General features: G+C 42.9%; 1 protein-coding gene across 3 annotated transcripts; it reads left to right on the top strand.

Moving 5' to 3' along the window:
- The first annotated feature begins 480 nt into the window (after positions 1 to 480).
- LRRC66 (leucine rich repeat containing 66) lies at positions 481 to 25,573 on the top strand. 3 transcript variants are annotated; one of them, XM_047719264.1, is made up of 6 exons: positions 481 to 867; positions 2,835 to 3,333; positions 15,129 to 15,134; positions 15,189 to 15,351; positions 20,087 to 20,276; positions 21,542 to 25,573. In XM_047719264.1, exons 1-6 carry the CDS (start codon positions 603 to 605, stop codon positions 23,725 to 23,727), a joined length of 3,309 nt encoding a protein of 1,102 aa, XP_047575220.1. In that variant the 5' UTR covers positions 481 to 602; the 3' UTR covers positions 23,728 to 25,573. The 3 variants fall into 3 exon arrangements, with proteins under 3 accessions (XP_047575220.1, XP_047575219.1, XP_047575221.1); XM_047719265.1 differs by lacking the exon at positions 481 to 867 and adding an exon at positions 1,805 to 2,407; XM_047719263.1 differs by lacking the exon at positions 15,129 to 15,134 and having other exon boundaries at positions 2,835 to 3,332; positions 15,182 to 15,351.
- Positions 25,574 to 26,249: the final 676 nt, after the last annotated feature.

The following is a 26,249-nucleotide window of genomic DNA, read 5'->3' as shown; positions in this document are numbered from 1 at the left end:
TCGCAATGACGAGGGAGACAAATGAAATAAAAGCAAAGTATTTCAGAAACCGTCCAACAGGCAGCTGGGAAAATGCAAAACAACACAAGGGGGGACTGTCTATATATGGTCTGCAAGATTTAAATATATCCTTATTTGTATTCTTTGTGTGTTATGACAAAAATGAAATAAATTTTGTGTGATAGTTCTAATGATGAAAGGTGGAAGTTCTACCTAGCTTTGAAAGAATTTTTTTTAAAGAGGAACGTTGTGCTTAACTTGACGAAAAGGAGACCATTGAAATGCTGATATTTTTAGTAGTCTTTTAAAAAGTGTTGAGGGGGCAAAGACTACAAATTATGCCATATAAAAATAAACCTCTAACTGTTTTGGATTGCTAACCTGAGTTTCAGTTAATTCAGTTTGTAATTACTATTAATGATCTCTCTTTACAATAAAGATTCTGTAAATTGTTTGCTGTTGATTTTTTAATGATTAAAACTGTGGCGGGTTTCTGCTTAATCATACAAACATGATAGATTTAACTATACCTTGAGTATACTTAAATACATTGGTGTTTACGTAATCCGTCTGGAATCCTAGAGCTCATCATTCGAAGCTGTATGGTTGCTATTGGGATAGTCCTACCCTCTGTGCATTGCAGACTGTCTCTCTCTAGTGTCTCTTCCCTCCTTGTCCCAGGGGAATGTGCACACTGTGCACAATGTGCAAGAGGCCAGAACCTGGAAGACGAAAGGGTGAAGGTTTCCAGGGGCAGGGAGGCTCCAAGGGCAGATGGGTGGAGCTTTAAAGGCTCAGGTCTAAATCCCCACCCACCTGGCTGTATCCAGACAGAGACCCATTTGAAAACCACCCAAGGACCAGAAGGTATGCCTTAGAAACTGTTACTGTTGTTGTGTTCTTTCTATACCTTATCAAACATGCCTTCTGCTTTCTTCCAATTGTTTTAACTTCCCTTTTATAGAAGAATGGCCTCTTGGTTTCTGTTGTACTTTCTGTTTTTTCTAGAGCCTTCCTATCTCACTCTCTGACACACACACACCTCCAATATCTCGGCTTCCTCATACTTAGGCTTGAATGTGTCCATTTAAAGACTGACATTTTACCTAATTGTTTTCCAGTTTCCTTAGAAAGTTTTTCTAGAGTTCTCAGGAGTTCTTTACCTATTACATGAAAATCTGTATATAATACACATAATTTTTCTTTACAAATCAGTGTCTTTCATTTTAAGATATAAAGTTATCTAGCTTTTTGAACTCAAATTTATTAGTTAACATATAAACCTCAACTTAAAAAGAACCAGGTCAGTGAAAATTTTTAACATGCCCCCATAAGTATTTGTCAATCATATGTTTCTCTTCAGTACTGCAGAATAAGGTGCCTGTGAATGACCGTGTTTTGCGATTGTTCATATTGTTACATTCACAAGGTCTACAATTGTATTTACAATGATTGCGGCTTTGAATATAGAGACATATCTTTCTAGCTGGACAAGTTAATTCAATGTCTGGTATTGTGTAAGAAGTATGTTATCAAAATAAATCACTGCTCTATGCTGTAGGGCACCGTTACGGTTCGTTGACACGTGTACCTCGATTTAGGTGCCCTTTAAAATGTAGGAGAGTTGACCTTGTATAAAACCAAAGTTTAAAAGTTACATGTTTCATTTCATTCACTCCGTGCGCTTATTTATCCAAACAGCACAGCCTTGGGACAGACTACAGACTATTGAAAATATAAAACAGGGGAGAAGGGAGAGGAATTATATATATATGTAGTTCTTCTAATCATAAAAAAAAAAAAAAAGAGTCTCTTGTGAATGGATCTCTCTTTCTCTCTCTCTATATATACACACATATATATTTGGAAATATGTGAAATATATATATTTGGAAAACACGGCCCTTCTGGGAACTTACAGTCTTTTGGGGAGTTTACTATCCATTTTCTTTGAAAATTTTTGTGTATACACATTTAGCTATTGTAGATACTTTAAAATTTTCAATTGCTTCTCAAACTTTGATGAAAATGAGACTTGATATTTATGTATCTCATTAAATCCTGATGGTGCTGATGCAGACCATCATTTTTAAAACCCATTTTGCTTATGTTGTGTCTAAATAATTTCAAAATTTTTAAAGTCACAAAAAATGTAAATTTTTTAATTTTTAAAAAAATCAAGAGTCTCCTTTGTGAATTGAACTTGCCCTTCATATAGTTCATAATTTAGTGTAACTGGATGGCTTGTCACTCACATAATAAACCACATAGCTGATTATAGGTTGTAGATAAGCATAATAGACTTTGCTCAGTACTAATGACCAGCAAAAAAACAGAAGTCTTTAATCTTGGTAGGTTTTCCTCCAAAGCAGACTGCACGGTGAATGTTCTTGGAATAACAGACAGAGGTGAGGCCCAAGTGAATATTTTCTAGAAAATCAGGGGAGTTATTTATTTAAATTGTGACATAAATGTAATTGCTTACTATAGCTTTACCACTTTGTTAAAGCCTTAGAGAGAGAGAGAGAAGTCGAGCATGTGTGTGGTTGGGGGTGGGGAGGAGGGAGAGGAAGAAGCAGACTCTGGGCTGGGATTGGGACCTGAGCCTAAGGCAGATGCTTAACCGATTGAGCTACCCAGGCACCCCATAGCTTTACCATTTTTTAAGCTACATTTTAATGCCCCAAGTTTTAAGAAATCAAATGCACTTAAATTGGCAATCAAGGCAAAATAATTTTCCTAAACCTTAAATTGAAAATTGAATTTTCTGCTTCTTCGATGTTAATTGTTCACATACGTTATTTTGAATAAGTCCATTCATTTTCCTTTCTCTAGGCATTATGAAAATCCTACATTTCCGAGTCCTAACAATGCTAACAGGTCTTTATTTTACTGGAACAATGACAGACCCATCCAGAAAAGGCAGTATTTTATTCAGTTTGGAGTGCCAATGGAATGGACATCTTCTGACAAACTGTTCTTTTACTGGAAAGCATGATACCCGTGTGGACATGCCCCAGCCAGCGGCCACACTGGATGCAAGTGCCAGTTTCCTTAGGGATCTCGTACAGTCTCGCCTGAGAAAAGACTGGAATATAAAACATCTGGACCTCAGTAACAATCACATTTCGAACATCAGCTTAAGCCCTCTTGCCCACTTCCACACTTTGGAAATACTAAACCTCAGCAACAGTTCCATCCGCTCGCTCTCTCTGGATCTACCCAGTGCCAAGTCCTCATGGGGGAAACGCCACAGAAGCAGCGGCAGGCATAGGCTTCCATTTCTAAAGTTGTTAATTCTTCAAAGAAACAAACTCACTGACATTCCCAAGGGTAAGTACGATTTTAAGAGATGGGCTAGCCCAAGAAACAAGGAGATGTTTTATACCTGTAAGAATTCCATGTTTGTTGTCAGTTTTGAGGAAATTGCTAAAAGTAAAGCAGTTTCATCAGGACAGATAAATGAGTTTCTTAGTGGAATTTCAAGTTAAAATATGTGGAATTCATAGCCAATGCAATTGAATCTCTCATTATTATAACTTACATTAATGTAATAGAGCTTTGTTGAGAGAGACTAGGAAGTATTTGAGTGCTAAATAATCATGACTTCAGATTATCTACACTGATTATCATATATTTGTTACTAAATATAGAAAGTACTAAGAAATAACTAGTTTATATGTTTTCAGTGTATAGCACAATTCCAATTAAGTATGTTGCCATATTTATAATTTTTGTTTTCTTAGAATACGTTTTACATCTGCTTGTCCAATTGTCCTCCAAGTGTAGACGAGAAATATGCTAATGTTGTATGATCACTATGTAAACTTTCTTATTGTCAAATCAAAATCAGAATTCTCTATCCTGGTTTCTAACAGGATACTCCACATATCCTGTTGTTTAATAAATTCTCATGGCTTCTGGCATTCAGTAATCCACATGCTGGACCTCCTTAACTAATCACCAATATTTTATTAAGAAAAGATATCAGGGGGCGCCTGGGTGGCTCAGTGGGTTGAAGCCTCTGCCTTCGGCTCAGGTCATGATCCCAGGGTCCTGGGGGAGCCTGCTTCCCTCCTCTCCTTCTGCCTGCCTCTCTGCCTACTTGTGGTCTCTGTCAAATAAATAAACAAAATCTTTAAAAAAAAAAAAAAAAACAGAAAGAAAAAAGAAAAGATATCAGATTCATAATCAGATTCATAATCTGCAACTTCCTTTGCCTTTTTTAATATCCAGGAGTGCTAGACAATTTCTTTCCTTGTTTGTTTTTAGTCTTGGTCACTATTTGCTAAGTACTTACCTTATATAAGACATTCTAATAAAAGAAAATGTAAGGATATTGTCTTTTTTTTCTCCATCCCAAGTTATGCATATTTAGTTTTTTTTCTTATTTTCCATTCTTTCCTTTCATGTTTTATTGTTTTGCTTTTTCCCCAGCTTTTGGTCTTGTTTGAAGCATCATTTTGGCAATAGCCTGCCAGGTGAAGGAATGACTATCCCAGTCATCAGATCAACAGAATTATGTGGGAAAGGGAAGAGTCTTCCCTCCCTAAGCTTTTTCATAAAAGCAATGTGCAGGATTTTCAGTGTGAAGTATAAACTAGTTGCACCTTATTTTATAATTTTTATTATATTCTTATTTTTAAAACCCTGCTATTTGTAGAACACTAGTAATTAAAAAAATTTTTTAAGGAGAAATCTTTTAAGTCCTTTATGTTATACAGTTGACCTTGGTACAGATCTACTTATATATGGATTTCTTTTTGTAAGTACCACAGAACACTGTAAATATATTTTCTCTTCCTTACAATTTTCTTAATAACATCTACAGCATATAATACATACAACATACAACGTATTTGTTAATTGACTTTGTTATGGGCAAGGCTTCCAGTCAAAAGCAGGCTTTTAGTAGTTAGGGGGAGCTAAAGTTATATGTAAATTTTTTACTGTGCAGGGGATCAGCACCCCTCAATCCTGGGTTGTTCAAGGATCAACTGTATATATTCTTTAAGTCTATTCCTCATGCCTATGTACATATTTTTCTTTCAAAATTGGATCATACTTTCCATAATATTTCATAATTTGTATTTTCATGTCACAGTCCATTTTGAACATCTTTCTATAATTAAGCAATCTCATAAATAGTATTTTATATTATTGAATAGCTTTGCTATATACATACGTTATAACTGGGTTAATCAAACAACATTTAGACTACTGACATTTTTTTGCTATAACTCTATGACGATCATCATGGTAGCTACACATATGCATATGATATAACATAATTTTAACTAGTATGGTAGATGTGAATTTCAACCCATAAGTTCAAGTGTACTAGAGATATAACCTTCTGTTGTCTATACCCCAACATAATTTCTGATTCTGAGCTCGCATTCTAGTAGACTCAGTTGGGGATGGGGTGTGAGATACTTGTACTTAATATCAGTCTTCCATGAGCTTTCCTCTGCTTTTCCCCAAATTTGTACCACAGCTCTAGAATCTTATACCCTGACAAGGCATCAAAGTGTGCATGTGCATGTGTCTGTGTGTGTGTGGGCACGTGCACACGTGCATGTCTGTGTATGTGTCGCTCTCCGTCTATGTGTGTCCCTTACCAACACTGCCAGCCGGAGAACATTTCAGTTTTTTCAGTTCGAAGAAAATTCTTCACATTTTTTTGTTTCTTCAAAACCCTCTGTCTAGATCTAGAAATTCGTTTCATCTAAAGGTTTAGGCCTTTGGAAACAAAAGCCAGAAAGACTTGTAGACTCCTCTGTTTTCTGCCTTGCCCTGTGCCTCCCCTGGGGTAGTTAACACAGAGCCTACTTTCTGGTTGAATGGGGAGAAATGGAAAAAGAGACATGGAGATAAAAGAGTAATATGTCAAAATATTATCCCACCCTTTAACTTATCTCCCTAAGGCAGATGTATTCCCCAGAGCTAATTGGAGGTCAGAGGGACTACAATACCATTTAAGGACCAAACACCCCTATCCTATAAAATGCATATACAACCCCATCTTTCTTTTCCAAGTTGAACTTCTGCCTCCCCAAAAGATCAGAAAAAATGTTACACTTACAAAGGAGAAGAAAAGGTGATGAGCCAGTCATGTATCTGAAACTCTATTAGAACTCTAGCAGATGAAACTGTAGAGAGATGAAGAAACCAGTTGATGGTGGGAGGCCAATGTAAGCTCTGAATCTAACTGGATATAATTCAGAGTTCTTTTATCCATAGCATTTTGTGATTTGAATTATTTTCCTCTAATCGCCACATCCTTCAGTTGAGCCCCCCTGTAACATCCCTTTGCCATTCTACGATTCTGTGACCGTGGCTCAGTCACCCTGACTTTGAAATCCCATTTTGGAGGGGGAAAGCTGGTAAAAGAAAGGGAGGTGCTGCCTGGAGTACCATTCTATTTCTGACCCTCCCTTTGTTCTTTGATTCCTTTGTTCTAAGCCTGTGTAAAGGCAGCATCTGGGTGCCCCTGGCTGGCTCAGTCGGTACAGCATGCTGCTCATGATCTTGGGGCTGTGAGTTTGAGCCCCACATTGGGGGTACAGTTTACTTAAAAAAAAATTTTTGTTACAAAGGTAATATATTGATAATATAATATTTACTCATAGAATTGTAGTGAGGATTCAAGGAAAAATGTATTTCAAGAACCTACTGTAACATGGCATTTGGCATAGTAAATGGTAGTATTAAAATATGGGAAAAGTACTTTGTATACGTGTAAAGTACTTTGCAAATATTAGTTAATTTTTCTGTCTTGGCACAAACTGAGAAAAACAGTCTATTTAGAAACAAATTATCAATTTGGTTTTGTCTAAATCTCAAGTTATCTTCTAAAATGTTCAATAGCTATTGCAGTGTGGAAGGCCTAGCCCACATAATTCTTGAGCTGAGACTCATTTGTGTCTGCCTGTTTATAGACGTGCTTGCATTCATCGAAAATAATAATAAATCGGGGCGCCTGGGTGGCTCAGTGGATTAAGCCGCTGCCTTCGGCTCAGGTCATGATCTCAGGGTCCTGGGATCGAGTCCCGAATCGGGCTCTCTGCTCAGCAGGGTGCCTGCTTCCCTCTCTCTCTCTCTCTCTCTCTCTGCCTGCCTCTCCATCTACTTGTGATCTCTCTCTGTCAAATAAATAAATAAAATCTTTAAAAAAAAAAAAGAAAATAATAATAAATCAGAGATTCTCACAAAGTAGCAATCAAATAACCGGTCTTGTAACACATGTGTGCTTTTATAAATACTGTCCCACGTCTTCAAATGGTGACAGCTTACAGAAGCCATGAAAAGTCACTTTCACTCAGGAGGGCCCACCTTTGTAGGAGCGAAAGCTCACACTGACTCACCCAGACTCAACTGATCCCGGGTCATCAGAGTGAGCTGTGATGTCACCAACAAGCTTCACGCTGGGCTAACACCCAAGGCAACTGCCAGCCAATGCAATTTACAAAACAGTTAGCCGGCTCTGAATTTAAGCCTTCTGATTTGATTCCACCTTGCTCCCAGATCTTTGGAGTACAGTATTAATAGCAGAAAAATCAGTTTTCAAACAATGGGACCAATCTCCAGTTAAACTCTCCCACAAGCAGTATTATTGGAGTGCCCGTAGAGTACCTGGAAATGCAGAAGGACCAACATCTTCCTGGGATTCCAATTAGGTTGACAGACCAGATTTTTGACAGCCTGACATTTAACACATTAAGTTCTGGAACCCAAGAGATAAATGTGTTAAAATGAGACGAAATAATACCTGACTTTTGAAACTGGTGGAGGGGAAAAAAACAAAAAACAAAAAAAAAATAACCAGTGTCTGGTAAAAACAAAAGTATGTTATAATCTATTTCATATTTCTTCCTGATTGCTGTTGAATTATGGAAATACCAATAAGCTGTATTCTCAAAACCGGGTCAGGTTCTAAAACAGCCATGTGAATGTATGTCAGTAAGCTAAGAGGGCCTGGTGTTTGGCTCACCTATACAAAACTGACCACATTGAGCGCTGACCTAATGAATAAAATATCTTGTCTAAGACCATTTCAGACTCTTTCAATTCTAAATACTCTTTGAACTTGAAGCCAGAACTCCCTGAATATCATTGTTCTATGTTATCAGATTATCACTCTTAGGAGAACATTTAAGGAGTTCATAGTCCAAAGGAACATTCCTAAGGCAATTTAGTGTCTGGGTGTACCCCCTATGGCCTTTCTTCTAAGAGACACTGAGACAATTTCTTAGAAATAATAAAAATGCCTCTGGCTGCTTAAATGCAAAAATTAATCAGATTCCTGCCTCCTATGGCTTATGTGATCATCGGAAAACAGTTCAATAAATAGTTCCTTCCCCACAAAAGTGCCTCCATATTTTCCTCCCAATGTTCAACTCCCCTCTCTTGAAACATGGAATCTACCTTCCGATGTCCATGCCCCAGCTGTCACTGCCCCTCCCAACTTCTTTTGTTCACCTGAGTAGCCCCTCAACATTGATTCGCCATGCAAAATTTTTAAAAGAACACATTTCCCCATTGAGAAACGCACCCAAGTACTGTGGAAGATTTACTCAAATTTCCCAACTCTACTCTGAGACCCTAAGCAAACGATGTCATTTATAGGACCCCACCAGTTCTCTTAATAGAATTAAACCTTAATTCTCTAAAATTAGAGGTAGATGGAAATTGTTCAGGTAGGAGGTGTAACTGAACTTAACAGTCTTAATTCTTATCTGCAGAGTTTACCTTCCTCTTGGGGATCTTAGCTTGATATTATGAAGGGAGTCAAATAAGGGGGTATCCTTATAACTCTCTGCCTTCAAAGTCCCTATTCCCACCCCCACCCCCACTGCCAACCCATGCTTAGGATGTTCTGGTCCCATTCTTCTTATTTACCCTTATACCTCTTATATTACTCTATTTACCTGTTAATTGACCTTAAACAAGACACTTAACCTATAAAAAGCTGCCTGGTTCTTATTTTTAACTGAGGATGATGGCATATATGGGGAGGATATGAGGGTTAGCGATAGTGCTTGTAAAAACTCTAACACATAGAGTGATGATACATGTAACATTTCTCACAGCATCTGGTACGTAACGGGTGCTCAAACAATGTCAGCTCCCCTCTAGTGCCTTTTGATCATCCTGAGTTTCTAATTCTCTGTTCCCCATCCCAGTCTTTGCTGTGATGGTCACTTCTGTGATCTGAGGTACAATGGGTACAATGGGTGATTTCCATTCTCTTTCTGCAAAAGTTCAGAGTTCATGTGAAGTTCAGAATACCCATCAACTATCTTGTTGTTGGCCGGACTTCTGTAAGTCTGTATGTTATCAGAGGCCCCTGCTCGTCTGTCTGCTAAGCGCTCTTTGATCTGTCCTTTGACTCACTGAACCACACTGACCCATGAGACCATCACCACTGTTGGATAATGAACTAGCTGTATCCCCAAAGTTCCTCATGCCCTTTATGATTTATCTTTTCCCACCCATCTTCTCCCTTCAGTAACCAATGATCTCCTTCCCGACACTATACATTAGTTTGTATTTTCCATAAGTTTATATTCATGCAATTATATTATTTCTTTTTTTTTGGTATAGCTCCTTGCATTCAGCATAATTACTTTGAGATTCAACCATGGCGTTGTATGTATTAAAAGTTCATTTCTTTTCATTGCCAGAATTCATTGCATGTATATACATTTACCTCTTTGTGGGCATGTTGGCTGTCTTTTTTGGTTATTATAAATAAACCTGATAGCTAAAGGGATGGAGAAAGATAAACCATTAAAGTTTCCTAGGTGGCTCCATCAGTTAAGGGGCTGCCTCTGGCTCAGGTCATGATCCCAGGGTCCTGGGATCAAGCCCTGAATCAGGCTCCCTGCTCAGCAAGGAGCCTGCTTCTCCCTCTGCCTCCGCGGCTCCCCCTGCTTGTGCTCTCTTGCTTCGCTCTCTCTCTCTCTCCCTCTGTGTCAAATAAAATCATAAAAAAAAATGATAAACCATTAGATAAACACTAGTCAAAAGAAGAGTGGAGTGATTATATTAATTTCAGACAAAGGAGACTTTAGAACAAGAAAACTATCAGGGATAAATAAAGCACTATATAAAGGGGATAAAGGGGTCAATTCTTGAAGAAGATGGAATAATTTTAAATGTGAATGTGCCTAACAACAGAGTGTCAAAATATGTGAGGAAAAACTGACAACTGAAAAGAGAATTTTAAAAATCCACTATAGTTGGAAACTTCCAGCACTCCCCTGTCAGTTGATAGATTAAGCAGGCAGGTAATCAATAAGGATGTAGTTGACTTGAATATCACTATCAATCAGCTTGATCTAATTGGCATGTATGGGATACTCCCTCCAACAATAGTAGAATACACATTTTTTTTCCACTGTACATGAAACATTTACCAAGACAGCCCACATTCTGGGCCATAAAGCACAACTTAACAAACTTGAATAAAAAACAGAAAGCATGCAAAGTATGTTCACAGATTACAATAGAATTAAACTGGAAATCAGCAGCAGAAAGTTACAAACTCCTCAAATCCCTGAAATTAAACAACACATTTCTAGATAACACATGTGTCACAAAAGAAGTCTCAAGAGGGATTTGAAAATATTTTAAGCTAAGTGAAAATGAAAATTCAGTCTATCAAAATTTGAGGGATATGGCAAAAGCAGCAGTTCGAGGGAAATGTATAGCATTAAAAGCATCCACTGGAAGAGAAGTCTAAAATCAAAAACATAAGTTTCCATCTTGAGAAATTAAAGAAATAAGAGCCATGTGTGCCTAAAGCAAGCAGAAGAAAAGAAATAATAGAAATTGCAGAAGTAATCAATGAAATTTAAAACAGGTGAAACAATGGATAAAATCAACAAAGCCAAAATGTGTTTCTTTGAAAAAATAAAATAAAATTGATAATTCTCTAAACTAACCAAGCCAAACTAACCAAGAAAAAAAAATAAGAAGACACAAACTGCCAGTATCAGAGATGAAAGAGGGATTATTGCTACTGTTCCTATCAACGTCAAAAGAATACTGAAACGAAGTCTTTGTGGTGATACGTGCTTTCATTTCTCTTGGGTAAATAACCTAGGAAGACAAGGACTGAGTTGTATGTCAAGTAGATGTTTAACTTTTGAAGAAATTGCCAGTGTTGTATGCAGTGGTTGTATCATTTTAAATCCCCACCAGCACTGTGTAAGAATTTCAGTCGTCCTACATCCTGACCCATACCAGGTATGGGCCATCTTTTTAATTTTAGCCATATGTCATTGTGGTTTTAATTTGGATTTCCCTAGTGACTATTGATATTGAATATCTTTCTGTGAGCTTTTTTGCCATCTGTATGTCTCTAATGATGTATATAAATCTTTGGCCAGTTTCTAATTTTTTTTTTTTAATTACTGAGTTTTGAGTTTTCTTTATCTCTTCTGGATACAAGACTTTTCACAGATATGTGATTTGCACATATTTTCTCTCCCAGTCTGAGGCTTGAGTATTTTTTAATTTTAATAATGTCTTTCAAAGAGCAGAATCTTAAATTTTTGTGAAATACATTTCATCACTTTGTTAGTTTATAAATTGTGTTTTGGTGTCATATCTAAGAAATCTTTGCCGAATCCAAAGTCACGAAGATTTTTCTATGTTTTCATCTAGAAGTTTTGTAACTTTACTTTTTTACATTTTATATTTTAGGTTTATGATCTATTTATATTTAGGTTAAAATTTAGGATTTTTTAAAAAGATTTTATTTATTTGACAGAGAGACAGAGAGAATGGGAACACAAGCAGGGGGAGTGGAAGACGGAGAAGCAGGCTCCCCGCCAAAGCAGGGAGCCCGATGCGAGGCTCGATCCCAGGACCTTGGGACCATGACCTGAGCCAAAGGCAGACGCTTAATGACTGAGCCACCCAGGTGCCCTAAAATCTAGGTTTTTACATTAAGTTTATGACAGTTTTAAAATAGTTTTGAGTTAATTTTTTATATGTGGTGTGAATAACATATAGAAGTTTTTAAAGACGGGCGATTATCCCAACACCATTTATAGAAAAGACTACATGTATGCTGCTCATGTTCCTATATTTAAAGTAGGTTTCTTGTAGGAATTGAAGAGTTGACTCTTGAATTTTTATCCAAACTGGGAATCTTTGCCTTTTATTTGGTATTTTTAGACTGTTATTTCTATCTATCATCTTGATATTTTTTCTATTTGTTTATTCTGTTCTTTGTTCCCTTTTATCTTTTTCTGATTTTTTTGCATTAATTGTGTATCTTTAAAATTAATCCTCTTTAATTAATTAATCTCTTTAATTAATCTTAAAATTAATCCTATCTCCTTTGCAGGCTGACTAGCCATACTTCTTTGCCATTGTTGTGTTGTTTTGTGGTTGCTTTGGGATTTGCAATACACACCCTGACATCACAGCCTGTTTTATGTCGTGTTATACTGTTGGCCTGTAACACAAGGAACTTACAACTATATTCTTCCACCTCTTTTCTCCTGGTGTTTGTGCTAGCATTGTCATACACTTGACCCGTACATATATATTATAAGTCCCATGGTACATGTTTACTATTTTTGCTTGTGTGTGTGTGTGTGTGTGTGTGTGTGTGTGTGTGTGAAATGTTCATGGTTAAACGGTAACAGCTAAAAGATCTGAGTTCCAATCCCAGCTCCACAGCTCCACCTACTAAGACACGGGGCAAGTTCTTAACTTCACTGCACCAAGGTTTTGTCGTTGACAAGATGCTAACAATGTCCAGGGCTTTGTGATGATTTAAAGGAGATGTCTGTGAAGTGCTTAGAGCATAAAGAGAGTATACAATTAAACAAGAGTTTTAAAATGATTTCTTCCGGGATGCCTGGATGGCTCAGTGGGTTAAAGCATCTCCCTTTAGCTCAGGTCATGATCTCAGGGTCCTGGGATCGAGCCCCACATCGGACTCTCTGCTCAGTGGGGAGCCTGCTTCCCCCCCACCGCCTGCCTCTCTGCCTACTTGTGATATCTGTCTGTCAAATAAATAAATAAAATCTTAAAAAAATAAAATAAGATGATTTCTTCCCTCCACTGAACTCCTAGGGTCCGTGTTCCATTCAAATTAAGCAGTGACACATTACAGGAACTATGAGCTCACAGCCACGTGGAGCCAGGCAAGTGCCGTGCCAGTGTTAAGGAAACTACGGCTTCTTGTATATTGGTGTCTTATACTGCATTTTTTTAACAGACCCATATGTTTGCATATTAAAATGTCTAGGAACACTCTTCACTCCATGAAGAAACATATTTTCTCTAAGGGTTGTATTCAAAATATTTAACAACTGGCCTGTAGCCTGGGCTTTCCAGCTGGGTGCCTAGGGCCATGGGGCAGCACACGGGAACCCGGCAGTGGTTATTTACAAACCAATACAGAAGTATTTCTTACCAGCCTGTGCCACCTCAATATCAGCGTTGATTCTCTTCAATTTTTTTTTTTAAGATTATATTTATTTATCTGACAAAGAGGGAGAGAGAGAGAACACAAGTAGGCAGAGCGAGAGGAAGAAGCAGGCTCTCTGCTGAGCCGGGAGCCCAATGCGGGAGTCAATCCCAGGACCCTGGGATCATGAACTGAGCCAAAGGCAGTCTCTTAACCAATGAGCTACCCAGGCGTCTCCCTACTTTTTTTAAACATGCAGCTTCTTGGCCTGTCCTTTGTTTTCCTGTTTTTGATGGAGGCCTGAGTACAAAGAAACCATCTTCTTCTGTAAGCGCCCGCCCCAGCTCAAGCAGGCAGCCCTCCTTTAGCTCCAACAGAGCATTATCTCGTGCCAGTTGGAACCTCTGAATTTTCAAGAGAAGCTAGAAATGCAGATTTTTGTACTGAATCTTTATTGTTATCTCGATAATTTTTAAATTCTGTGCAGGTCAAAAACTGTGACCCCTAGCTTATTATATATTCCAGACATTGCAAGAGTTAACAAAGATGTGAATTCCTTCCCGAAGGGACTAATCATCTGACTAAGAGGCTGATAGGCAAACACCAGTTCCCTGTAGAGTAGGATGCTGGGGTGTAAGGGCTCGGATAATCAGGAACTTTTTCTCGTGTGTATGTCTTATCACTCACTCCAACACGAGGATGCTGTGCTCTGTTTGTCCTTCACTGAGTGCCTGGCTCCTAATGTTTTGATTGAGTTGTCCTAATGATCTCTTATTCAGTTCAGCTGTTGTGAACATATGATAACATCGATGTCCGACTATTTACATTAAGTCATCATCTCTGCATAATCAATTTGGTAATGACTACCTTGCAGACTGTAGACAAGCAATACTCCCTTCTGGAATTGAACCAACCTGTTCTGCTAAGTAGCAGTTGGTTGAAGAAACAGACGACATGTGAGGGGCACCAGGATGGCTCAGTCAGTCGAGCGTCTGCCTGCGGCTCAGGTCATGATTTCCAGGATCCTGGGATGGAGCCCCACATCGGGCTCCCTGCTCAGTGGGGATTCTGCTTCTCCCTTTCCCTCTGACCCTCTCTTGCTCATGCTCTTTCTCTCTTGCTTGCTCTCTCTCAAATAAATAAATAAAATCTTTAAAAAAAAAAAGACACAAACTGTGATAACAGAGCAGAAGGGAATCGGGAAAATGCAGGGCATCCTTATGAGACTCATGTGGGAAATCAGATTTGGAAGTCGGCTACGACTGGCACCTCCTTCCCAGCCTTTGTGTTCTGTGCCAAATGGGCCTCCTGGTTACTCTCTGGATACAAAGACAGACTAAAACCCAAGTAAACAATTTTGCCAGAAAACAAAACCTCGCTATAGCTTATTACCTGTGAAAAATAAGCGAATGCCTAGAAGTGTTACAGGACCAACAAGAACTGTGGAGTGTTACTACTACTGACCGATCAGTTCATCTCCCTCCCGGCCTTTTACCTCTGGATGCTCAGAACATGTGTTATCTGTCTGTGTGCGGCTCTTTTCCCCCGCACCCCCAGGAACGCTGGAATCCTACTCTGGGCTGTCCTGCAACTCGCGGTGACCGTACACAGAATCCCGGTCTGCTGCGCCGCTGAGCCGGCCCTCCACGGACAGCCCCGCAGGGAGCCCCCACGGTTTCACCGCGATCAACAATGCTGCAGTGAACATCACCCCTGGATATTTTAATGTGCTTTTTTCTCTTAACAGGACTTAGGAACCTGAAATCATTACAGAGTCTGGACCTGTCGTTCAATGGGATAACGCAGATCGGTCTGTCGGACCTCCGGAACTGCCCGCGGCTGGAGAACCTCTACTTAAGAAGCAACAAGATATTCAGGATTCATCCAGAAGCCTTCAAGGACCTCAAGAAGTTACAGGTTATAAAGTGACTTTTAGAGGATTTCCAATACACAGGCAGCTGGACAATTACATTAGAATATTTCTGCCAGAGAGTTTCTCCGCACCCAGGAGTGCTGGCTATTAGTTAAAAACTAGAAGCCTATTTTAAGTCTCTGCTGAAATTGCTGAAGTCTTTCTCTTGCCTCAAAATCAAATGCCTCAGTCATAGACATGAATTTCACTCGAACATAATATTCAGCCGCAAGAATTGGCACATTATTTTTCTAAATCAAATTAAACCCAACTCCCAGGTTCCACTTAACCGTTGGCAGGAAATTCAATCCCGGAGATCCCCGAGGCTCCCGCCCTGAGCTGCAGGGTGGGTCACAGGTCACCGGGGCTTGCGCAGTCTGGAGCACTTGAGGCCGCTCCTCCGAGCCACCTCTGGGCGATGCTTAGCAGCCTTGGACGGGACACTGTGGGGCCCTGAAGGCCAGTGACTCCGCTGCTTCCAAACCCACACGGGGCGTAAATAATAAAAATAATCATAATAACAGCCCATACTTGTAGAGTACTTACTACGTGCCTGTCTCTCAGGCACCTTGCGGTTAATCTCACTAACGTGCTGACAGCTGTGAAGGAAAGGGTCCCCCCCCCCCAACCCCCCAACCAAAGCCCTGATGGGGCTTGGCGGCTGCAGCCCCTGCCCCAAGCACTTTGCTCCACCCTCCCCGCTCTTGGTGGTGGGTGGGGGGCAGATTACAGTCTCCCTGCGATGCTCCTTTAGAAAGGCCAAAGGGCTTCCAGTGGGACACCTACCGAGGTCTTAGGGAAAGATTCAGTCCCCCATACCCTCCATCACAGACCCTCACTTTTGACAAAGCCCTGCATCATTTGGTAGAAACAAACTGCGAGCCCCATGGGCAATTTTAGACGCTCTAGTAACTAGATTCAGGAAGTAAAAATAAGCAGATGAATTTCGTTTAGTAATATATTCTTTAACCCAGTATCACCAAATATTATCCTTAACCCATGTAACCAATATACAGATCATTAACGAGATATTTTACATTGTTGTTCATGCTAAGACTTCAGAGCCTGGTGAATATTATCTGTACCCACAGCCCAGGGGGATGAGTCACAGTTCAGTGCTCGAAAGCCATGTGTGGCTAAAGGGCCATCATACTAGAGAGCATCGACATAGCTGATTTTTCCCAGTTTTATGAAAAGTGTTATTCAAGTATAGGTGGGAGACAAAATTCCAGCTACCACCTGTAGCCAGGGCCCCCCAGGTCCCTCCTCTACCGAAAGGAGGAGAGTGAGGCAGCGGTAAGGTCGGTGGGCTCTGGGCTCAGCTGCCCGGGTGGAGACCCACCTAGCTTCTGCCACGTTGCCGCCACGCAATCTTGGGCAAGTCACCGCGTCTCTCTGTGCCTCAGTTTTCTCAGGTAACGTCATTCCTTTCTGATAGAAGTTCGTGAGATTTAAATGTTTTAATGCACATAACATGTCTTGAATGGTACTTGGAATATAGCAAGGTCTTTCTGAATGAAGACTGCATAGAGAAATTCGAAAGTGGCCACAGCGCCCCACCCTCTGAACATACAAAACTGTGCCACTTCTTGTTAAAAATCCTTCTAAGCTTTCCCAACAAGGGCTGGCCCCTCTCTGCCTCTCCAGCCTCATTGCACAAGACACTCCCTTGCTCCCTTGCTTTTTCCTCACTGCTGAAATCATTTAGTTTTAGGTGTCGTTCGTTGTTAGTGCCTCATCCTCATAATCTCTTTGAGGATGGACATCATCATCTATTTTGCTTTCTAGTGCTTAACATACATCTAATTCATAACGTGCATCAAAAACACTTGCTGAACAGAGGAATGGATAAATGAATGATGCTCATGAGTAGGAAGGTCACAAATTACTACCAAGTTGGCAGTCCAAAACCACACACATACTGTCTCATAGAACATTCTGATCTGGGGGGTCAGGAAGCCAGGCAAGGCCCTGGGTCCTTTGCTAAGGGTATTTCAAGAGGCCAAAGTCAAGGTGTTAGCCAGGGTTGGAGACTCCCCTAAAGGTCCAGCTGGAGATGGACCCTCTGCCAAGCCAACATGGGTGTTGACAAGAGGCAGGTCCCAGTGGGCTGTGGCAATGAGGGCTCAGTTCCTGTCAGCCTCAGCCTGCCCTCAGTCCTGGGCCACGTGGGCCTCTCCATCGAGCCTCAAGGAGAGAGCCTGCTAGCAAGAAAAACATGACAAGCTAATACAACGTCATCATGGGAGTGACATCACATTGTTCTGCCATATTTGCTGGCTTAGAACCAAGTTGTAGGCTCTACCTCCTCTCCACGGGAGGAGATTCCTCAAGGGCATGAATATCAGGAGGCAGGACCATTGGGGACCATCTCTGCCACAGTAATTATCAGAGCAGATGAGAAAAGAGCACTTGGTAGTGCTCCCCAATGCCCCACAAATGAGCTGTCGGATCGCCTGGGAACCACATTTCACATACTGTATACTGACCGTAAGTGTATTTGTGTGTGCAGTTGCCCTATGTCTGTTGTTATTTCCTACGCATTTTTACCATGCTTCCTAAGTGTTCAGCAGCTCACAGGGAAGAGATGCTACAGGCAAACTAAAAATGTTTTTAGCATAAAACATTTAGCCCCAAGAATGTTTTAAATCATCTGCAATTCTCGCCCAGGATCATGCAATTTCTCCTTCTCCATTATCCTATCTACATGTTTGCCAATGACTCAAAAAACTGGTTTCGGAACCTGATGAAACCATCTGGTACCAGAAAGCTAGAATATCAAAAGAGATGTTGATTTTTTTTTTTTCCTCCTTCAGGAGAATGTATTTAGTACTTACACTACACTCTGTGTCTTGCCACGTGGGAATCTTTTCAGAAGCCAGATCGATTTTTCACATCATAAAGTCATCATCGTGTTTTGCTGGAACGAAATAAGTTTCACTGGCATTTCAAATTAGCATTCCTTTTCTTAAGCTTTCCCGTTCTTCTTGGATACTATGATTCGTGTAGCAACATTCGTTGCCTCCCAATCTTTCTATCATGCACACCCCTTTCCGATGATGGTGGATGGCTTTTTCTTTAGGCAAATTAGACTGCTCTTTCATCTTTATTCCTCCTGAATCATTTGATGAGTTTTCTGTCCTTGCTTCAGTTTTGTTTTCGGTTCCATGGTTTGTAACATAAGACGCCGGGATGAACAAAATGCAGATGCACTAAAAGGAAAATCACTGGCCGAAACACACCGGAGTATTCCCTTCTGTTGTTGGGGGGGGGGGGGGGTTCATAAGAAAGCTCTTGATCGCAGGCAAGGCCTGGCGAAGCGAAGTAGTTTTTTTCTCCCCCAACCCCAAGTCTCCTTCCTTTTCTCGGCAACCTTCCTTTGGGAGTCAAGGCTGCTTGGTTACTCAGCACTAAAAAGGTTACCCTCACTACCTCAGTTCAGGGAGAATTCTGATTCTACACGTGGTGGTCTTGGTCATGGTGCTGTTTGTTTGAATCAGCTCTTCTTAGGAATTTATAGAACCCAAGATGCAATGCTGTTTTTTCCCTGGTGTTTATAAAACAATTGACCTGGGTGACATTCAGACTCTCTGACTTTCATTCATGGCCTACTTTTTTTTTTTTTTCCCTTCCAGCAGGGTTTCCATTTTCTCTTTTATGATTTTCTGTTCTTCTACCTAGCACCTGGTCCTCCCTAAGCCCCATGCCCCCACTTCCTGCGGCCTACTGCTCCCGGCCTCCTCCCCCCAGCCCTTCCCTCCCAGGCAGTGGGAGCCCAGGCTCTCCAAGACAGCATGTTCCAGAGGGAAAGGCATGCAGCCCTGGTGCTGGATTAGATCTCAGCTCTGACACTCCATTCATTCATTCCTTTCTCCTTTACTTACTGAGCACCCGCTGTGCACCAGGCCCCAGTACTAGGGGCTTTGTGGTGTGTACTATGTGACCCAGCCCAGTTTCCTCCTCTGTGAAAAAGGGGAGGGGAAGGTCAAAGCACCCAGTACAATGCCTGTTGCACAGCAGCACTCTGCAAACAGTAGCAAGAGCTACACCAACTACCTTCCCCGCCGTATCATGTCATGGCCATCGCCAACTTCTGCAGGTCCCTGCTCTCTGTTTCCACAGCCACTGAAGACTTTTTGTTCCCCAGGTCCCCCTCATTTCTGATTAGACTAGAAAAATTAGTCATCTGGGATACACCAGGTGGCCATAGATGCTGGGAAATGTACTACTACCCTTGAGATAATTGTTGATCCAAAAGATCTCTCTTTGCTACTTCTCAACCACGGTTCTTTTGTGTTCTATGTTCTCATGGCCCAGGATCCTTGGTCACTTTCGAGATCACAGTGCTTCCAGAAATTCTAGACCTGGTATCTAATTCTAGACCTTGATAATCACAGGGAGTCTCGATTTTATCTAAAAGTACAAATTACCACTCAGAGGAGAGAAGGAAGAGGAAATGACTGGGCATCTGATATAGGCACCATACTGAAAGCTTTCACATGCATCTAACCCTTACAACCACCCTAGAAGGGAGGCTCCTAAAAAATGAACAGTTTTCTGAGGATCACAGAGTTGCTAGGGGCAGAGCAGAAATTTAAACTCAGTGTTCCCTAACTGTCAAATCAGGCCTAAATTCATATTGCCTCCATAGCAATGTAAGCAATATCTGTAACTATTGTTGATTTTGTCTCTACATGTCTTCATTCACAGACTGCCCTAAATTTGTTTCTTTTCAAACAGGTTGTAGACCTCAGCAACAATATTCTGACCGCCATCCTACCCATGATGGTCATTGCTCTGGAACTTCCCCATCTGGAGGTGGACTTGGCCGACAACCCGTGGCAGTGTGGCTACAGCGTAGCAGCCTTCCAAAATGTCATTTCTGACTCCTGGAGGAAAACGTGGAATGGCATCTGCAGCGAGTCTGTGGGTAAGTCGGTGGTGCCTCTTCTCCCGGAGATGGTGTCAGCTGAACTGAGAAAAGCACGTGAAATAATCTCCTTGGAAACCACGACAGTCCCCTTGAAAGCCAGAGTGTCGATTCGGGCATTTAGTCAGCCACTGGCTGTGTCACAGAAGAGTCACTGGTACCTGTCTCCCTCGGTTCATGAATGATTGTCCCCACGTGATCAAAGAAACGTAGTTCCAGTGGCTCAGAAATCATTGGATTTGGTCAAAAACAGTAATTTCACAGGGAGACAAAGCCCCAAAATGTCACATTTTTTATCCCAAGTCTTTTTTTTCTTTTAAGATTTCATTTATTTATTTGAGTGTATAAGCAAGAGCACACACAGGAGCAGGGGGAGGGGCAGAGACAGGGGGAGAAGCAGACTCCCTGCTGAGCAGGGAGCCTGAGGCTGCTGGATCCCAAAATCACAACCTGAGCTGTTCCCAGGACCCCGAGATCACGACCTGAGCTGAAGCCAAGTGCCCCAATCCCAATCCTTAACAAATAATTGATCAAAAAAGGATCTTTTAAAATGTGAGACATGATTATTTAAAGGGTTTGCCTCTGAAAACACTGTATGTTAACTATACTGGAATTAAAATAAAATGCATGCTAACCCTATGAAAGTATAATCCTATTTTGTGTGTGTGTGTGTGTATACACACAAAACACACATATTTCAAAACAATACTTTTCTTTGATTTATTCCCTGACATTCTCCCAAATTGCTAGACTAGGTTACTAGAGTTGAACATTCTAGAAAACTTTTGTTTGCCATTAACCATCTGGGCTAAATCTCCCAACTCCTAACTGAATATGGGGGTGGGGAGTAGGGTAAGGTTTTTTGTAATGAGTCCTAGACCCCGTTCCATTCATGACTCACGACTGCCACTTAGGTAGAAAAATGGCCGTGCTTACCAGGTTCCAAAGAAATCAAGATCACAGAGAAGTCTTTTTTTTTTTTTTTCAAGATTTATTCATGTATTTGAGAGAGAGAGCATGAGTGGCCAGAAGGGCAGAGGGGCAGGGGGGAGACTCTTCAATCAGACTCCACGCTGAGCATGGAGCCCCACTTAGGGCTGGATTTCCCCACCCGCGAGATCATGACCTGAGCCCATTATCAGTCAGTAAAGCTGCTCTTTGTCATGCAGTGTACCCTTGAGACATAGCCAGGTGAGGACTGAGGGGGACCCACAGAGCCTTTCTTCCATGTCCACTCACTGTGTTTCCTCCCACCCCGCTTGCAGGGGATGAGGAGGCATACCGGTGGACCCCCCAAAGCAGAAGTTCCAGGGAGACCCACCTTCCTCATCATCCCACGAAGCCTGTGAAAAGCCTCCCGCCCAGCAGAGCCAAGAGGCCCCAGGCAGGCGGGTTTGAGCGCTCCGACACCCCGGGAACGGAGGGCGCCCCGGCCAGCGGGAGGCCCTACCAGCGGTCCAGGTGGGCTAGGAGCCCCAGGGATGTGCCCGCGGCTGGAAGAAAGGGAGACCCTTCCCAGGACCTCGCCCTGGCCGTCTGTCTGGCTGTGTTTATCACGTTCTTCGTGGCCTTCTGCCTGGGGGCTTTCGCCAGGCCTTTCATTGACAGACTGTGGCACCAGAGATGCAGATGCAAGGGGCCCAGCTCGGACCGCGCAGATAATACGGATAACGCGTACTGGAATGAGGGCTTCTGCGGCGACATGGAAGCTTCGGGGAAGGCCCAGCACCAGAGGACAGATCGGCCCCTCCAAGAGCCTGACAGCCCCCACGCTGCTGTCATCCCCGATGGAGCCGCAGGAGAGGGCAGACAGGAGCAGGGCCACCGGCGGAGCGGGGGACTGGGCAGTGACAGCAGAGGGCCAGGAGGGGGGAAGGATGACATACTTCTGAGTGACCGTGCAGCCCGTTCCGCTCCCCCAGGACGTCCAAATGCTGATCATAACCAACGAATTCCAGCAGGACGGGATCACATCCGCAAGGAATATGTTCTCGGGGAAGTAAATTATGCGACTGGGGCCCAGGAAGGTTCTCCCCGCACGCCTCCAGGAGAAATGGCAGCTTCTCTCTCCAAAATGCAAATGCATGTGAACGCACAGAGGGCTGGAGAGAATGAGCGGTTCCCTTTGGAGTTTTCCAAGGAAATGCAAGGGGACGGTTACCTGAATTTGCTGGACACACAGCAGCAAAGGCTCCAGGAGACCAGCACTGAAGAAGAGCCTCCCGCCTCCCACAGTGCAGTCCCACTGAGGGACTGGGGAGAGCAGAGCCCAGTGCCACCCGTCTTTCCTCCAGGCTGGGGCCATGATGTGCCGGTCACTCCCACTAACATGGAACCGGTGCAGAAACAGGCTCCTTCGAGCCCTCAGTACACAATGGACAACAACTATGAATCTGATTCCGATGAAGGGTCTTTATTTACTCTAAGTTCGACAAGTTTGGAGGATGCAAGAAATGAGACCGAAGAAGAGACACATGGCAGGGACAGCCACGGAGCCAGCGAGCCCCCGGAGGATGGGGACCCAGGGGTGAGGAGGGACCATGTTACATCACTGGAGGATCCTGACGACCATATCCCCTGCCAGAAGATTCTGGAGGAGTGTGAGAATCAGGAGGATTGCTTTGAAAAACCTCTCATTTCTGGTCCAGACTCTGGTTTGTGTGAGAATCGTCTGGAAGGTGCCTCTGACACAGATACATGTGAGGGTGAACGGACCTTGCCTAGATGGCTGGGAGGTAACAGCCCCTCCAGTGATGAGCTTCCAGGCACTGTCCTCGGTGATTACGCCGCAGCTCTCCTATCGGAGACGGTAACGTGGCGTCACTCACTGAGAGACTTAGAGTTTTTCAACGCAGATGTTGTACCACAAATACCGCCATGGTCGGCTGAAGGTTCCTCAGACCCTGACAAGAGCGACAGTCATGAAAGAGACTCAGACATTTATAAACACGAAGCCTGCCTTCAGGAAATAAACACAGTTCAACATGATATTCCTTTCAAGATCACTGCAGGTGAAACCTCGCAACCTGCACAACAACATTCGGAAGGGGGCCACAGGAACTCCCACCTGATGGACACCGATGCGAGCCCTCTGGAGGACTCGGTTTCCAGAAAGGTTAGAAGCCGAACACAGGTGTTACAATCCAGTAGCGATGAGCCGACCCTCCAGTGTGAAAGAGGAGAGGGGGGTTGTGCTGAAGACGGTTCCAGGAGCCAGACACCGTTATTTCAAGAGCCCCCAGATGAACCCAGCTCACCAGGAGCACGGGAGCCCGTCGCTGATAGACAGGGGAGTAAATACTCAGAAGCGAACCTGCTGCAGTCAGAAACAGACCACGTCCATGTCCACGTTCAAAGGCAGACCCGGGGCCACCTGTGGGGAGCTGGCCGGCTGCACGAGGGCCTGCTCTACTACGATGCGGAACTTGAAAATCAAAGGGAACTCAAGTAACATTTTGCGTTCAGATCGAAGTGCTTAGACGGACCCAGATTTTCCGTCCGGGTCTGCTGAACAGATCTTCAACACATTCTGCACAGAGAACCGTACAGCTTTCTGGAGGGTGATCATCAAATTATAAAGTCGCGGGTGGGGGAGGGTTCAGAGCAACTCAATATTTTTTCATAACTGATGTCAAGAGAGACCATTTTGTAGACAGAACTGTAAATTAAAAATCAGTCTTCAAGAAGAGAAGTGGCGTTTTTTGTAAAAAGGAGAAGCTATCCTGCCATTGTCCTTAATTTGCCCTTCCTTGGTGGGACTCTCCAACCTGGGTTGTCAGGAGCTGTGTTCTCCTCTGTGTATCCACCTGCTTCTCTGGCATTTTCTCCACTTCCTTCCCAACACTCCTTGTCCACTTCGGCGTGCCTCTCAAAGAGCATTCCTCAAGGATCTAATCCCACTCTTCTTGATGTTCCGCTCTCCCTGGGCCCTGCTGCTTCACAACCAGCCCCACACAGACCACGCCCACATGTGCCCCACGAGGCCCCGCCTCCCTCCCAAATTCCAGACTCACATTCTCAACCCCAGTAGCCCAAATCCACATAGATCATCCCGGCACCTAAAATTCATCATTTTCCTTTACAAATATGATCTCCCACAGTCTCTTTCTTGACCAAAAATATCATGACATCCACTCAGGAAAGAGACTAAACTTGCTGTCTTATCTCTGACTCTCTCTCATGCGTTTCCTGTATCTGAGTGACCTCTGAGCTCTCTGCTGGGGAAGTTCGTGTACGTCTATACAAGGAGACATTTCAGTGCGGCAGTCTGGAGAGAGCTAGGCAGTTGTCAAACCAGGGTTTGCCCCGAAAGCACCCTTTTTCTTCTCAGAGTGTATATTTAGGGTGGATTACGATGGGAGTGGACTGAGTTTGGGGGAAGGAACCATCCCCCAATCACCACGCATCACCACTAGCCTCCTAGGACCTGGCTTCTCAGTGACTCTTAACTTTGCCATCTCCACTCTCAACCCCCAAATAAGGCCCACCCTTATCGAGCTCCTAGATCATTTGAAGGCTTTTTGGTGACCTTTAGTACTTCTCCTGGCCCACACTCCTCACCCCAAAAGTCTTACATTCTCTTCATCTCCCCACTAATCAAAAAACCTTCAACGCAGGTGCCTGGCTGGTTCAGTGGGGAGAGCATGCAACTCCCGATCTCTGGGCTATCAGTTCAAGCCCCGCATTAGGTATGAAAAGACAAACAAACAAAAACCCAAGACCTTTTGATGCGCATCATTGCCTATATAAAGACTGAATTCCATAATCTAGACTTTTCTCATGACATTGTCACTTCTGCACACATTCTGCATTCTGGTTTATATCATGTAGACCAATCATTTATTCATTTATTTTGCCAACCTTTGAGACCTTCAGTGGTCCCTGATAAGTTTCTCCCCTGTTGTTTGCCATTGCTATTTTGAAATCTTGTCCTTGAACTTTCACTGCGAATATTTAGGCTGTCAGGATGGAAGCCCCCTCATTCCCCACCCCACAGCAGTACACGTTATGACTATCCATGTCTACACTCCTCAGCTCTGAGCTAAGAAGTCAGCATTCTATGGTCAAGCTTAATCCCTCTGGTCAGCTTTTGCTGCAGTCCTGGGCACAGATCCATTCCTGTTTCCCATTCCTTCTCTTCCAAGCTTTCCCTGTCTAGTGGCTCCTTCCCACTGACTAAAAGCATAGCCAAGTCCCTTCAACATTAAAATAAAAGGAAGAGGGTGCCTGGGTGGCTCCATTGCTTGAGCATCCAACTCTTTTTTTTTTTTTAAGATTTTATTTATTTATTTGACAGAGAGAGATCACAAGTAGGCAGAGAGGCAGGCAGAGAGAGGAGGAAGCAGGCTCCCCGCTGAGCACAGAGCCCGATGCAGGACTTGATCCCAGAACACTGGCATCATGACCTGAGCCGAAGACAGAGGCTTTAACCCACTGAGCCACTCAGGCGCCCCTCTTTTTTTTTAATGATTTTATCTGTTTATTTATTTGAGAGAGAGAGAGAGAGAGCACAAGCGGGGTGAGGGGCAGAGGGAGAAGCAGACTCCCTGCTGAGCAGGGAGCGGATGTGGGTCTTGATCCTAGAACTCCAGGATCATGACCTGAGCCGAAGGCAGATATTTAACCGACTGAGCCACCCCAGACGCCCCAAGCATCCGACTCTTGATTTCAACTAGGGTCATGATCTCAGGGTCCTGGGGTTGAGCCCCGAGTCAGGCTTCACACTCAGCAGGGAATCTGCTTCTCCCACTCTTTTACCCCCCCCCCCCCCATTCAAGCTTTCTGTCTCTAAAACAAATAAAATATATTTTCTTAATATTTTAAAAAATCAAAGGAAGAAAACACCACCCTACAGCTCCCTCAATACTGCCTTCTCTTTAAATAGCTAGGCTCCACAAACGAAGGTGAAGGACCAGCAACAGGGGACCACCTTTCCCACCCTTAGGTCTGCAGAGACAAAGAACCTCTGCTATG

The sequence above is a fragment of the Lutra lutra genome, chromosome 2 (assembly GCF_902655055.1).
Source record: "Lutra lutra chromosome 2, mLutLut1.2, whole genome shotgun sequence".
Taxonomy (NCBI): domain Eukaryota; kingdom Metazoa; phylum Chordata; class Mammalia; order Carnivora; family Mustelidae; genus Lutra; species Lutra lutra.
The sequence above is the reverse complement of the archived record's forward strand: the minus strand, read 5'-3'. Positions and strand labels throughout refer to the sequence as shown.